The sequence below is a fragment of the Crocodylus siamensis genome, chromosome 4 (assembly GCF_052110815.1).
Source record: "Crocodylus siamensis isolate JL-2025a chromosome 4, ASM5211081v1, whole genome shotgun sequence".
Taxonomy (NCBI): Eukaryota; Metazoa; Chordata; order Crocodylia; family Crocodylidae; genus Crocodylus; species Crocodylus siamensis.
The window spans coordinates 236,917,012-236,933,052 of NC_143398.1; the positions used below are offsets into that span (position 1 = coordinate 236,917,012).

Genomic DNA, 16,041 nt, shown 5'->3' on the forward strand with positions numbered 1-16,041 from the left:
GCTCAGTTTTGATCCCCTTTTGTTTCTTTGAATTGATACTTTGGGTCCCACTTCAGGCCAGTGGCACCTTCTGGTTTCTCTAAACTTGAAATTAGACCAGCAACAACCCAGTAACGGTCCCGCTAAATGTATGTGTGGACAACGTATGCATATTGGGACACTGAGACGCTTCGTATTGACATAATATTCTCTAAAGTTATTGTACAGTAACATTTATTTTGCATTCGCATGTTTCTGATTTTCTTCTCAACGTGCCTGTTGAGCAAAACAGTAGGAGTAATTTATTGAGGTTTTTGTAGGAAAGCACTTGATATTTTGCCTCCTGCCTTGCTGGATTTACAGCTTCATAGAGCACAGGAATAACAGCAAACAATTAAATGGATTATAAATGGAGCAAACACTTTCTAGTGGATTAGAGCAGCAGAGTCAGAGTTATAGGCTCTGCAGTCAAGGTCAACTTGAGAGTAAGTCTGCCCAGCTCCACTGAAATCAGTGGGGTTGCATCTATTTTATGTCAGGGCTATGTCTATCTGGCTTGTGTTCGAACTTGAGCTGTTCTGATAACTGTGGACAAATCCCGTTAGCTGTCTTCCTCAGTTTCCTCATCTGTAAAACGTGTATATCCCTCAAGGGATCTAACGAGGCATCATTTGTTTTTTTATGGAGACTTTCTTTCCAGGAACTACAAGCACTTTGCAACGCATAAGAAGTATAATATTTTTTTGTTTTGTTTTGTTTTGTGGCAGGTAGTGTTATTTTGAATGCAGAAATGGAAACTTTAGCATATAGAAATGCGCTGCATTTTGGACAGGCTAATATTAATGTGACGCTTTCACGCTTCATTCCTGGAGTATCAAAATATTCTGTACGTTCTGACTGCACCTTGGGTCAGGCCTCTGTGGTACCTTAACTCTAAGTATTAATATCCTCTTTATGCTGAGGGGAAAATTTTACTTTGCTTAAACAAGGTATCCTGTAAAGAATGGATGAGACAACCATGAGGCTGAAAGAGTAAATTGATGTCCCACTTCCTACCTTGTGTTTGTAACAATCAATCTGCTCTGTAATAATCACACCCAGTTGCACAGTCACTCTGTCACGCTTGTCCTGAATTTGGATGCTCACATGCAGTACAAGAAGCGTGGCTGTGAATGGTTCATGCTTCTGTGTCTCAATAATGTTGTAATGGTCAATATTTTGGATCTGCCCCTTGATTTTAACAAAGCATTAAAGCAGGGAGAATCAAAAGTCAACAGTGAACAGAATGGAGAATGGGTTAATAGCCTGACCTAATTTTTGCAAATTTGCATGGGGTGTTTGGTGATTTTTTTAATGGAGCTAAGTTACAAAGCCGCTGGGTTCATTGAAGATGTTGAGGAGTATGAGAGAGTCTGCGTGGGGAGTCTGCAGAGCTCATTGGCAGATGTAAGGTGAGGCGATGCACAGTTGCAGGGGAGACCGGGTGAACTTGTGTATTCTTGGATTGGGCACAACCTTGGTGCCTGGCATATTAGGAGTCAGTGGGCACAGCTTCATGGAAGAAGTGTTTGCCCATGTGCAGCAGTCATCAGAGCAAAGAGATGCTACAAAAGGAGAGAAAAGTAGACCAGTCACCTTTGTGATGCACTGACTAGTGCATGTGTGCACCACTGTCCTCTGTTGAATGGAAGCAGATCTGCTGGGCTGTCATGGGCCTTGTACTGCAAACAAAAAACTTGATTCCACTATAACGTTCACTGTTTTACTAACCCCCACAAGTCAGTGCCCAGGGCTGCTGCATCAGTCACCCTGCCTTCATGACACTACTGACTGCACCTTGTAAAAGTTAAAAGAAGTCCGATATTTCCCCCTCTCCCTAGGGAAAAGCAACTGAGAGATTCCTAGCCATAGAGGGTTTTGTTCCTCTGTTCATGTTCAGCGTCATACTGAAATTGGGGGTTACTAGAAATGTTTCCCTCTGGTAAGATTGGCACGGGCTGTGGGGCTTTTACCAGCCTTTTGTAGTGGAAAGCTGGCATGTCATTCACTTTGTGCCCCAGGCCAGATCCAGACCGGGGCGTGAGGAAGTTGCCACAGTGGAAGCAGCTCTGGCTCTGCACCAGAGCATGGACACAGAGCACCTCTAGCTCTGGCTCCAGCTGCACTGGGGCAAGCGGTGGGTGCCAGCACCACACGAGGCAGGGCTGCGGCAGTGGCGACTGAAGTGGCCAGAGGATGACCAGGGCTGTGTGAGCCCTTGCTCACTCTCCTTCCACCAATTATCGCTTTGTGGCAGGCCATTCCCTCCCAATCACACCAGTAGTCCAGCAAGAAAGCAGCTCCATGGGCTGGATCTAGCCCGTGGGCCACATGTTTGACCTTCCCTGGTATAGGGCATGGCCTCTTCCAAACATCCAGTTCCTTCCTTGCTGTTGTTACTGCAGTGGCAGGACTTTGGCAGTGCCCTTGTTTCCCCAGCTTTGGCATATTGGAGGTTATTCTTGGTGTTTCTCGTTTTGTGCTTTGTACTTGTGTGACAAGGTTTGAAGTGGGGATTTTGGGGAAGCTTCTTGGATAAACAGTTGCCTGCATAAACATACTTGATCACTCAGGAAGCTCCTTACACTTCCATGTTCCTGGTGTTGGAGGATTTGCAAGGTTTACATAAAAGGAGAGGCTGCTTGCACTAGCTTTATTTAGACATGAATGGAGAAAGCTTTAGCAGAGACTAAGTTATGTGGTTATAGTTACAAAAAGCATTGTAAAAACTGCTCTGTTCTTTTGTGTATACAATCACAATGCAAGGAGGAGGATGAAGTTACAGCAGGTCATTTTAACACAAATAGAAGGAAATCTTTCACACACATGCAGCCAGCCTGTGAAATTCCCTACTGCTAGAGGCTGCAGAGTTGAATATTGCTGCTGGAATTTTAAATAGTGCTGGGAAACTTAACTAGATAATTCATAAAAAAAAACAAAAACCAAAAACAAAAAAAAGAACCCTAAAAAAAAATTGTATTGATGTATGGGAAGGCCCTGATCTGGCCAAGAACATTTCCTGAGCAGCTTCAATGAGGATTAGATTTTGGACCTAACGGCAGGCGATCAAATGCCATGCCTCAGAGAATGGGGTGGCTGCTGTGTCAGCCAGGAAGGACATTTTTCTTCCTGGTACATTATTGTGCAATGGAAGCAATTCTTCATCTCTTTTGGAAGCATTACAGGTAATGCTGGACTGGATGGATCTCCAGTGGTTTGATATAATAGACCACACCGCTGTTCCATTGCACCCCCCTCCCTTGTATGATGACATTTATTTTAGTTAAAAAATATTTGGCCCCCCTGGAGAGTGTTTTTGCTTGGGGGAAGAATTTAACAGCATGCCAGGCAGAGGGGGATTGGTATCATGTCTTGGTCCAATTCTAACTTGATTAAGTATGTTTTGACTACTTCTATGCCCCCTGTAATGTCAATACAATATTATGCTTTCTCCAATTAAATGTTGTTTTGTTACCCCCCCTCCAGTAGTACAGTATTTTGATAGCATTGTGTGGGTCCCCAGATGACTCCTTTAATTCCTCTTGAATTCTTTTATTTCAGTGCACCCTCCTTGATGGAAGTACTGTCCTACTTCTTTTGAGGGAAGCTGTTGCAAGAAGCAAGAGAAATACGTTCCCTCTTCTATCTCTCTAGTCTCTGTTTGTGGGGCAGAGGTGGTTCCCAGGAACTGAGTGTTTGGTTTTAAGGCTGAGATTTCTGAAAAGGATTTCTCCTGTGTGCTGTTTGGGAACAAGGGCTTTGTTTAAAGATTAATGTGCTTAAGGCAAAGAAACCAGTTACACTAAGGAAATACCCAGACTATCACTGATCTCCCTTCCAACCTGAAGCTGACCTGCCAGGTCTGAGTATCTCCTGCTGCTTTTCACAGGGATGACAGGACATGCTGCAGTGTAAATGGATTCAATTCCTTTTTAGATAATATTTTACCCCTGTATAAGCATATTTCAGTAAACCCTGTACCTAAGGCACCATTAGGATGCAGCCATGGAAAATGGCAGGCAATTAATTCCCTGCATTCTGCGCAGTCCTGGGTTTCCTTAGGGGGACAATTGGCCAAACCCACAGAGCAAACCAGTGCATTGAGATCTGTAATGTCTGTGCAGATCATGGAAATACCGGAGCCCTAGGTCAGTGGTTCTCAAACCTTATAGGCTCAAGGCACCCCTCATTAGTCTACAGGCACCTGTCAGAAAATGCCAGCTCTGAGCTTTCATTCCTTTTTTGACTATGGAAAAATAGAGCAATTTTTCTGTAGCCAAGAACTCAGAAAGCCTGCAACAGGTCAGATGCTATTTGAAGTCTCTGGGTTTACCTTCTAAATCATGTTTGCACACCTACCAGTGCTAGCACAGTGTGGCAGCCTGGAAAGGAGCAAAAGGCACCCTATGGTGCCCTGGCTGTGAACCGCTGCTTTTGGCATAGCAAAGGAATGCCCCGTCCATTCCTTTGCCAATGCCAGGGTGACTTCCTATAATGCAGTCTTGTGTCCTGTGCAGTGTAATTGTAATAGCCCTCAGAAGTGATGTGTTTTCCACCACTGCCCTTAAAAGACAGAGAAGGAAAGGGCTTTTAAAAAGTACCCACCAAAAGCTCCTTCAGCTGTACAGAAGTGCTGGGAAGGTGAAAGTCTAAGTTCGGGCTCCTGGCCTTATGCTAGGTCCATGGGTGGATCTAAGTTGTGAAAAGGGAGGTGCATCATCGCACAGAAAACCACACGCATCCTTTTTTCCACTAAAAATAAACTAGAGGCTTTACTTGTATGCAAGGGGCTCAAGATTGCATTATTCAAAGCAAAAGCAAATAGGACTTCACTGGCATGAGTTGAAAAGCAAATCTGCAGGGCTGTGAAATAGGAGCTTTGCAAATAGAGGCTGGCCGGATTAGTGGAGCATCAAGACCATTCAAAAGGAGAGAGGGTGGTGAACCTGGGGGAATGAAGAGCAAAGAGGAATCCGGTCCATGACAGTGAGCCGGGAAGTCAAGCAATCCCTCAGCCCTGCCTGATTAGACATGCAGCTGCCTCTGCCAGGCTGCAAACCACGACTGCAGCAGACATCCCAGTGGGGTGCCAGGGCATGTCCTGCCATGAATTCAACATGTCACGAATTGTCCGTGACATGTCATGAATTCAGTGTGTCATGAATTGTCTGGTTAGCCAGGCTAGCCCCCTTGCATCCACCTGACACCACCCCATAAGAGCCACCCATATGATCAGAGTCTTCCATGGCAAGCCAGACGAGGAAAGGTGCAGGGACCTGGGACTCTTCAGCCTGAAGAAAAGAAGGCCAAGAGGGGACCTGGTAGCAGCTTACTGCTACCTGACGGGAGTACATCAGGGGCTCAGCAAACAACTGTTCACCAGGGCACCTGAGTGGAAAACCAGGAGTAATGGCCACAAACTCCCAGAAGATCGATTCAGGCTCAACATGAGGAAAAACTTCTTTGCAGTCAGGGTGCCCAGAATAAGCTCCCTCCAGAGTGGTGCAATCACCTACTGTGGAAGTCTTCAAGAGGAGACTGGATGGTCGCCTTGCTGGGATCCTGTGACCTTCAGTTATCTTCCCTGCTTGGTGCAGGGGGCTGGACCTCGGTGATCTTCCGAGGTCCCTTCTGGCCTCTTACAATCTATGAATTGAGGAATGCAGGGAGCATCAAAGAGTCAGAGTCATGAAAACTGGTCCCGGGAAGGTTCTTGGTGTAAGTTCTGTTGCAGTGGACATTAGACCAAACCTTACAAGATGTCTAAATGGGAAAGAAGTTTTTGCAGCACTCTTCTGTCCTCTACCTGCTGGGTTTTTTTTTCCCTTTTGTCAAAACCAAACCCACGTGCCTTTCCTTGACAAAAAGACATAAGGAATTGCTTGGTTGCTGTTCATGGGCTGCTTGGTTATTGAATGGAGGAAGATGGTCTGGTGACAGTGAGCTGGGTGGAGGTGCAGATTGTAGGGTGGCCACCATAGAGGACCTTCCAGTTTTCTGGTAGTCTGTCCTCTACTGGTACGAAACTGGATGCCTTTACGTCCTCTTTTTCTGTAGTCAAGAACAGGTCAGATGCTATTTGTAGTCTCTGGGTTTACCTTCTAAATCATGTTTGCACACCTAACAGTGCTGTTAGCAGTGCCACTGTGTGGCAGCCTGTGACACCCTGGAAAGGATCCCAAGAGATCCTTTCCCTTCAAGAGAAAAATAGAGGACATCAAGGCATCCAGTATCGATGGAGGACAACTAGACTGTCCTCTCTGATGGCCACCCCATGGATACTGGAGGGCAGGGCTAGGATGCAGAATGACCTGGCTAGACCAGAGAAACGGGCTACAAGCAATCGGGTGCAACTCAGCAAGAACAAGCGCCAAATCCTACCCCAGCTATTAGCGCGCAGGGGCTGGACCCCACCACGCTCATCTGAGGCCCCGTCTGCCTGACAGCCTGCGACTCTGCGAACACCCGCTTTACCCCTCCGTGCCCCGAGTGGGCCAAGTCTGGCCGCGGTCTCTCCACCCTGCTCTGCACAGAAGCCCCCACTACCTCAAGGCGGGGGCGGCTTTAGGGGAGGGCAAACCTGCCCCCCCTCCCAAGGCTGTGGTGGCTTTAGGGGAGGGCAAACCTGCCCCCCTCCCAAGGCAGGGGCAGCTTTATGGGAGGGCAAACCTGCCCCCCACTACCTCAAGGCAGGGGCGGCTTTAGGGGAGGGCAAACCTGCCCCCCCCCCCCATCCCAAGGCAGGGGCAGCTTTAGGGGAGGGCAAACCTGCCCCCCACTACCTCAAGGCAGGGGCGGCTTTAGGGGAGGGCAAACCTGCCCCCCCTCCCCCATCCCAAGGCAGGGGTGGCTTTAGGGGAGGGCAAACCTGCCCCCCCTCCCCCATCCCAAGGCTGTGGTGGCTTTAGGGGAGGGCAAACCTGCCCCCCTCCCAAGGCAGGGGCAGCTTTATGGGAGGGCAAACCTGCCCCCCACTACCTCAAGGCAGGGGCGGCTTTAGGGGAGGACAAACCTGCCCCCCCTCCCCCATCCCAAGGCTATGGTGGCTTTAGGGGAGGGCAAACCTGCCCCCCTTCCCCCATCCCAAGGCAGGGGCAGCTTTATGGGAGGGCAAACCTGCCCCCCACTACCTCAAGGCAGGGGCGGCTTTAGGGGAGGGCAAACCTGCCCCCCTTCCCCCATCCCAAGGCAGGGGCAGCTTTAGGGGAGGGCAAACCTGCCCCCCTTCCCCCATCCCAAGGCAGGGGCGGCTTTAGGGGAGGGCAAACCTGCCCCCCACTACCTCAAGGCAGGGGCGGCTTTAGGGGAGGGCAAACCTGCCCCCCCCCCATCCCAAGGCAGGGGTGGCTTTAGGGGAGGGCAAACCTGCCCCCCCTCCACCATCCCAAGGCTGTGGTGGCTTTAGGGGAGGGCAAACCTGCCCCCCACTACCTCAAGGCAGGGGCGGCTTTAGGGGAGGGCAAACCTGCCCCCCCTCCCCCATCCCAAGGCTGTGGTGGCTTTAGGGGAGGGCAAACCTGCCCCCCTCCCCCCATCCCAAGGCAGGGGCAGCTTTAGGGGAGGGCAAACCTGCCCCCCACTACCTCAAGGCAGGGGCGGCTTTAGGGGAGGGCAAACCTGCCCCGCCTCCCCCATCCCAAGGCTGTGGTGGCTTTAGGGGAGGGCAAACCTGCCCCCCACTACCTCAAGGCAGGGGCGGCTTTAGGGGAGGGCAAACCTGCCCCCCCCCCATCCCAAGGCAGGGGTGGCTTTAGGGGAGGGCAAACCTGCCCCCCCTCCACCATCCCAAGGCTGTGGTGGCTTTAGGGGAGGGCAAACCTGCCCCCCACTACCTCAAGGCAGGGGCGGCTTTAGGGGAGGGCAAACCTGCAAACCTGCCCCCCCCCCATCCCAAGGCAGGGGTGGCTTTAGGGGAGGGCAAACCTGCCCCCCCTCCACCATCCCAAGGCTGTGGTGGCTTTAGGGGAGGGCAAACCTGCCCCCCACTACCTCAAGGCAGGGGCGGCTTTAGGGGAGGGCAAACCTGCCCCCCCTCCCCCATCCCAAGGCTGTGGTGGCTTTAGGGGAGGGCAAACCTGCCCCCCTCCCCCCATCCCAAGGCAGGGGCAGCTTTAGGGGAGGGCAAACCTGCCCCCCACTACCTCAAGGCAGGGGCGGCTTTAGGGGAGGGCAAACCTGCCCCCCCCCCCATCCCAAGGCAGGGGTGGCTTTAGGGGAGGGCAAACCTGCCCCCCCTCCACCATCCCAAGGCTGTGGTGGCTTTAGGGGAGGGCAAACCTGCCCCCCACTACCTCAAGGCAGGGGCGGCTTTAGGGGAGGGCAAACCTGCCCCCCCTCCCCCATCCCAAGGCTGTGGTGGCTTTAGGGGAGGGCAAACCTGCCCCCCTCCCCCCATCCCAAGGCAGGGGCAGCTTTAGGGGAGGGCAAACCTGCCCCCCACTACCTCAAGGCAGGGGCGGCTTTAGGGGAGGGCAAACCTGCCCCCCTTCCCCCATCCCAAGGCAGGGGCAGCTTTAGGGGAGGGCAAACCTGCCCCCCACTACCTCAAGGCAGGGGCGGCTTTAGGGGAGGGCAAACCTGCCCCCCCCCCATCCCAAGGCAGGGGTGGCTTTAGGGGAGGGCAAACCTGCCCCCCCTCCACCATCCCAAGGCTGTGGTGGCTTTAGGGGAGGGCAAACCTGCCCCCCACTACCTCAAGGCAGGGGCGGCTTTAGGGGAGGGCAAACCTGCCCCCCCCCCATCCCAAGGCAGGGGTGGCTTTAGGGGAGGGCAAACCTGCCCCCCCTCCACCATCCCAAGGCTGTGGTGGCTTTAGGGGAGGGCAAACCTGCCCCCCACTACCTCAAGGCAGGGGCGGCTTTAGGGGAGGGCAAACCTGCCCCCCCTCCCCCATCCCAAGGCTGTGGTGGCTTTAGGGGAGGGCAAACCTGCCCCCCTCCCCCCATCCCAAGGCAGGGGCAGCTTTAGGGGAGGGCAAACCTGCCCCCCACTACCTCAAGGCAGGGGCGGCTTTAGGGGAGGGCAAACCTGCCCCCCTTCCCCCATCCCAAGGCAGGGGCAGCTTTAGGGGAGGGCAAACCTGCCCCCCACTACCTCAAGGCAGGGGCGGCTTTAGGGGAGGGCAAACCTGCCCCGCCTCCCCCATCCCAAGGCAGGGGCGGCTTTAGGGGAGGACAAGCCGGGTCCCCCCCCTCTGAAGGCCGGGGCGGCTCCAGCGCCCCCCGAAGTCGCAGCGCCGCCTCACGAGCCGGCCGCGTGCAGGCCCCCGGGCGGGCGGCCGGGCCGGGCCGGGCCGCGCGGCTGTGAGGGGCGGCGGCGGCGGGGAAGCCCCGGGCCGGCGGGGGAGGGAGGCGCCGCGGGCCGGTCGTTCCCGCCCCGGCAGACCCGCGGCGCTGATGTCAGGCGAGGAGGAGCCTGCGGCCGCCGGACTGCCCGGCCGGGAGGCGCCCCTGCCCGGGGCCATGGCAGCCCGCTGAGCGCCGCCAGCACCATGCCCGGGCTGCTGCTCCTGCTGCTGCTCCTCCTGCCGCCGCCGCTGCTGGAGGCGGCGGCCCCGCGGCCGGAGCGCGGTGAGTCGGCGGGAGGATGCTCGGGGTCCCCTCTCGGGAAGGGGCAAGCACGGGCAGCAAAGCGCTGCCCCGCCGCTCCCTCCCTCCTTCCCTCCGCATTGTCCCGTGCCGGGACTCTGCCCGGAGCGCAGCCCCCTCCCCGGGCAGCCCCGCGCCCGCAGAGAAGTTGGGTTTACAGCCTGTCCCCCGGGGGGGTTAAAGCGTGGATGTGCGGATCGGCTCGGGGGCTTTTCCGCGTGCGCCAACTCCGCCAAGCCCGCGGAGGGAGCAAAGCAAGGTGCGCCCGCGGGGCCGGGGGGGAAGACCTCGCAGATCGCTTTCATGCTCGGTTCGTAGCGGGACCGAGCGGGTGAAGGGTTGTGCAGAGACGCGGAGGGGGAGAAAAAAGAAAAATCCCTCGCAATCGGGTTTTTTTTGTTTTTAAAAAAACATCGCGCGCCTACTTTTTAGGAGGGCTTCCAGGTTTTAAAACCGGAGTGAAAATGAAAACGGTGAAGCTAGCAAAACTTCAGCCCAGAAAGCTGGTCCAATACAGAGTCTCTTATCAGTGCCTGGCTGGCGGGGGCTGTTGCTGCCTTCCCAGGTGCAGGTTTTACCAGGCATAACGCAAAACTTTTAAGGCAGGGAATTGACAGGTACGATAAGGATTTTTCTGCGGGCATACTGCCCAGATACGGTGTCCGTTTGGATTTGCCCTGGCCCCTGCTTCGTGCTGGCCGCCGGCATATAGCAACTAAACATAGGGTCAGTATAGTCACGGTAAGAACACCCATTTCTTCTGCCCTGCGCTGCCGCGGCATTTGTGCTGACCGGGGGACTAGTCACAGTAGGTAGTAAAATCATCTTATTAGTCACAGGGCACTTGCACAGTATCCGCTTACTGTCTAGACTGGTGCTCTCTCTCAGCACCTCCCGTGGCTATTGTATGGGCACTCACCATGGGTGATATTTTTTCAGAGAGGAAAGTGGAGATAATTTTTAGATCCCGTGCAGCATCACTTATTTTTCCGACATGAACGCCTAGTTCTGCGCGGGATTCATTCCTTTATGTTTGAAATCTGGCCCTGGCTTCCTATCGAGTATAAAGGAATCTAGCCCGTCGTAAATACAGCTGCCTAGTTTCTAAGGCTAGAAAGGGACCGCTATGATTGCTGGCCACCTGTTTAAAAGAAGCGATGCCATTTCACCCGATAATATCTGCTGGGGGGAGAATGTCTGACGATCGCATTGTGCTATTTAGAGAATTTCAGGAAGTGCGATTAAAACTAGTTTTTAAACAACATTTTTTCCCGTGTTAGTGTGCCCTACGTGTCCTTTTTTAATGGAACATATGCATATAAAACAGAAATATACATCTGGGTGAAGTGACTAGAACTGGAAAAAGCGATGACTCTCGTAAGCCATTAAGATGGCATAAGAAGGGAAAAGACTAGCCTAGTGGATGGGGGGCTTTGATTCAGATTCAGGAGACCTGAGTTCTGGTCTCAGCTCAGCCACCTTGTAGCCGTGAGCAAATCGGTCTAGTCAGAGCATCTGTTCCCTGCTATAGAAAGGGGATGATAAAGCTTTCCGAGATGACAGGGATGCTGTGAGGATAAAACCCATGATAGATTGCAAGGTGCTTGTATGTGATGTGACGAGGATCACCTCTGTTTCTAGGTGGTTGGAAAAATGTATCGTTTCATCTCAGCTACGTGCCCTGCATCATTTTTATGTAATCCTGCTGGGGTAGGAATGCATTTCATTCATTAAAGTTTGAAAACTAAAAAGAGCTGCCCAGAAGCCCTCAAATAAAATGTGTTTAATGGGAGCATCTGCTTTTTTAGCCCAGGAATTGTCCAGGCTGCTGTTCTCCATAGTATCCGTGCTACAGGGTTGCTAGTTACTCGTGAATTATATGAATCCGAACCCAGGAGGAACTGGGGACATCGCTGCGAGGAAGACTGAGAGGTGATAAATAGCCTGGTAGCTGCTGGGAAGCTGGTAATATCTCATAACATAATAAATTACATAATGTCCTAACAATTCCAAGTGCACGAGATGGTGGCTAAGATCATGTGCTTGTCAATCCAGATGATTATTCTACATTATATAAGTTGTCTGGTGTGATCTCTTTCCTGAGTCATTTCAGGTTTGAGATGCAGACACTTCTATCTTTAGTCTGGCCCACCTTCCTGATGAGCTTTGAAAGACCGGAGACCTGTTGTGTTCTTGCATTTCTTGTAAACTCCCCGCACTGTGTCTATGTGGAAATGCAGATTAAATCTTGCAGCAAGTGACATGGCTCTGAGGTTAGACTTCTTTCTCAGCAGCGTTTGAAAGTTGATGGTATCAGCAGCGAGTAGGAGTTCAGAGGGGGCAGCAAGGCTTTTCAGTCTTAAACACGGATGCTCGTCAAAGGGAGCCATGAATGGGGTGGTTTCTATGAGGCTGAATGTGGGCAGGTGTGATCCCGGCTTTCCAGCACTACTTTGTCCTCCTGACCTCCGACTTGGCCTCTGTTCTTGGTAATGGGCCATTTTGCACCAGGACAGTGTGTGATTGTGTAGTGGCTTAAATAGAGCGCTGCAGAAACAAGGTGGTTCATCTGTTGTGTCTGATAGACGCTGAATCCAGGCAGGGATGGGTTCAGGAAAAGTAGAGCTGGGAGCCAGGTGAAAGGGTGGACCAGTGGTTGGATTTGTAGGGCTGCTAAAACCGTCTAGGCTGCCTTTTTCTTTTTCTTTTCCTTCTTTTAAGCATTTGTGTTATTTTGGCAGCACACTGTACTAAGGAGGTAGTGAAGCAGTTACATTTGGATTGGAGAGATTGGGGTTCAGTGCCCAGCTCTGCCTCAAACGTCCTGTTTGCTCTCGGTCAACTCACTTGATTCCTTCCAGTTCCCACCGGTAAGGCAGGGCTAAACACTGCCCTTCTTGTACTGCCCGTCTCATGGATTTTGTAAGCTCTTTGGCACAGGGACTGCCTCTCACTTTGGGTTTGTGCTGTGGGTCTTGGATCCCTATTTTTGTGGCCTTTCCACGGGATTATAATACAGTGATGACAAGTGGTCGCACCTGGGGACTGTGCAGGTTTCTGCCTAGGCTGGGCCCACAGCTCTGCAAATCGGCTGGCCTCACCTGCTTTTCTTCCCTGTTGTCCCCATTGCCTTGGCATTTAAGGCATTTGGATGACAAGGTGACGGGAGCCTTGGAACTGCCTCCTCTTTCATCAGCTGGCCTTTTCCCCCTCCTTCTTTTCCAGGCTGTTTGCTGCCTTGGATGTCTTTGCCGCTGCTTGTTCTGAACCCAAGAAATAACTGTGTGAAATGGGCTATGAAGAAATCAGCTTAATTTACAGCAGCCAAAATTTAGGCTGGGTATTAGGGAAAGCATTGTTAACTGTAGGAGTAGTGAAACGCTGGAATGAGCTACCCAGGGAGCTTGTGGCATCTCCTGCACTGAAGGTTTTTAAGAACGCGTTAGACAAACACCTGTCATGGATGGTTAAGTATTCTTGATCCTACTTCTGTGCAGGGGATGGACTGAGATAAACTCTTGAGGTCCTTTCCAGCATGACATTTGTATCATTCTGTAATCCCCCCCACTTTCTGAAGCACTCTGCGGTGAAGGGCTGAGTTTAGGAGCAGGAAGAAGGTGAGTTTTGGGGCAGGAAGCAGGGTTAGAAGGGGAGACAGCTTCCTGCCTCCCTCCCATTTATCGTTATTGAGAATCTCATGATTCCTGGGGTCCGTGAGCCTGATTCCTTATCACTTTCACTTTCGGGAGCCACTTGCTCCGGTGTAAACCCCAGGTGCAAAATGCTGCCGTTGTGCATCCTGCTCTGGTCTAAATAGCTACTCATTGCGCAGGTGCAGGGAACAGAGCTTCAAGGCCCCGTGTCTGGGTACCAGAACGAAAGACTTGTGTACACAGGACTTCTAACGCTTGCTACGGGGTGGGTCCGTCGCGTGCCGTGTTACTGCAAGGGCCGCTGTGTGAAGTGGGAGGAAATATTTGAACAGAACCAGCATTACCGAAGCTGCCACAAGTTTTGTACCCCGGACGCAGAGCGCTAGCGCTGTCGCCTCTGCGTACAAGCTTAGGAGTTCAGCGCACTTCCTAAGATCATCCCAACTAAGCAGTAATCGCTGCTTAGTTTAAGAAGGGTAATTGCATTTGCTGTGGAGATTGCTTTTCTTTTTTTTTCTTTTCTTGCGACTGGAAAAAACAAGGGGAAAGGTTTATTCTTGCAACGCGTTAATCGAAGCTGGATTTGGTGAGAACCTGCCTGTGCAACAGTAATCCGGCTTTTATAAGGGGCAGTGAATGAGTTTCCTTGGGGGCTGTTCCTTAGGTGCAAATTAGGTACACATTAATAATACTGATGGTACAGTACAGTGCAGTAATTTGTACTTGGGTGCAAATTAATAATACTGATGAAACCAAGGTGTGTGTATAGCATTTAGCCTGTCCTATGGGTTATCTGGAAGTTTGTTTCCTTCCCCTGACTCCTTGGACACCTATTTTAAACCTGGGACACCCATCTCTTCTCCTCTGCTGAAGGTCTCAGTCACTTTTTTACTTTACCTCTTGCTGTTACTGCCCTATTGACGTCATATTTAGGCATTAGTACTGGCTCCTAATGGACACTTTATAAACGCTCCTGGATTTGTCTTCTTAACACCTGGGGAGGTAGCAAATTTATTCTCCTCATTTAAAGGGTCAGGGAGCGAGACCCAGAGAGATTAAGTGACTTATCAAAGGTCAAACCAGGAAATCTGTGGCAGAGCCTAGACTAGATCTCAAATCTCCTGAGTCTGAGGTGCTCATGTCTTAACCACCCACTTCCCCGGGGGGGACCTGCCAGGCATGGTGGGACCGTTGCAGGAATGGCACAGTGTAAACTTCAATTAGACTGTACTGCACCGGGTTAGAAACATGCCAAGTCCAGGGAAAGCACCTCAGCTTCCACTGGACTTGAATTGTAGGATCACATTTTCCTTAGTGAAATGCAAGGTTGGTTTTATTCATGATGGCTCGTTCCGTGCTGCGGTTGTGTCTGATCTCCGCCACATGGGCAAGGAGTTGCAGGAGCCGGTTTCTGCCGGGCTTTGGGGTTCGAATGACACGAAACGAGTGCAGATCTACTCTTGACACTGAAAGGCAAAGACCAGGTTTTCCCAACACGCAGCGGAAAAAATGGCTCTGCGTGAAATGACTTGCGTGTGGTTGTGGTTTTGGCCTGAACGCTGTGACGTTAGGTGGTTGGGACTCGCTGCGGGCGTCTCACATGTCAGAGCTCTTGTTCAGAGCCGCGATGCTTTGAGTCGTTCTTGGGAAGAGGGTTCTTGAGACCACTGAAAGACAAGAGTAGCCCATCAGTCTGGTCCTTGAGCTCCTTCGCTAACTAATGAACCATCTTTTATTTGTTTGTTTTATATAATCACAGCCCCTAGCCATTTGCACATGAGGGTTTCGCTCTTCCCTTTGAAGCCAGAGGTTAATTTGCAGATTTGACTGCAAACAAGCACAGATTGTTTAGCCTGCGCGGTGCACGAGAGCCGATCATAAACCTCCCTTCTGGCCTTAAAATCTATGAATCTATAATTAAAGTTCAAAGCCATGCTGGGAAGGCAGGCCTGAAACGCGTGTTCAGCGCCATTTGAAATTAAGATGCGATCGTTACTCATACTCCGAGGAAGGCCGGAGACTTTAACCGCACTTAATTTGCCAGCAGTCATTTTATTTATGAAATACTCAGAGCCGAGGCACTTGCACAAGGCAATGAAAACACAAAGGAAATATGGTGGAAAAGGGTGGAGGTTGTGGCTGTGTTGGTCTAAGGACATGGACAGTCGAGGTTCTTTGGGTAAATCCGATCTTTTTTATTAGATATCTATCCAACTAATTGAGTCGGTCTAATACCGGGGTGGGCAAAATGTGGCCCGGGGGCCGGATGTGGCCCACCAGGCCATTCTATCCGGCCTGCAGGGCCTCTAAAAAATTTAGAAAATTAATATTTATGTGCTCCTGGCTGCCTGTCATGCCACCCTCAATGGCTTGTCGAACCTCAGCAAGCGGCCCTCCGCCCGAAATAATTGCCCGCCCCGGTAATAAAAGAAATCGGATTTACCCAAGGAAAGGTGTCTGCCATGCAGTGAGAAAAGCTTTAATTAAAAAGTCTCAGGCAAACAAATAACAAATGCAGCAGAAATGCTTCCGTGATGTAGAAATCCTATCCCTAGTCTTTCTGCTGGTTTCCTTGTAAGGATCAAGTGCATTTTTCTTGTTCTCCGCCGAGTCAGACATCCAAGCGAGAGCCCTGCCAAAGGGCTGATCAGCCACAATGGCAAGTTTCCTATCAAAGTCATTTCATGCACTGATTTAAAAAATGAAGTGAAATAAAAAAAGACAGGTTGTGTGGGTCTGCAAACATTGCTGAGAGATGGGAAAGAGGCATCTTTTGGATCCTA

The 16,041-nt window shown here is 51.4% G+C and overlaps 1 protein-coding gene across 1 annotated transcript in view; it reads left to right on the forward strand.

The window, feature by feature from the left end:
* The first annotated feature begins 388 nt into the window (after positions 1–388).
* The window catches only part of HEG1 (heart development protein with EGF like domains 1), an 88,549-nt gene continuing 72,896 nt past the window's right edge, over positions 389–16,041 (forward strand). Inside the window, exons 1-3 of the mRNA XM_090041733.1 lie at positions 389–464; positions 747–865; positions 9,218–9,587. Of these exons, the coding sequence (XP_089897859.1) occupies positions 389–464; positions 747–865; positions 9,218–9,587 (565 nt within the window). The remainder of the gene's footprint in view (positions 465–746; positions 866–9,217; positions 9,588–16,041) is intronic.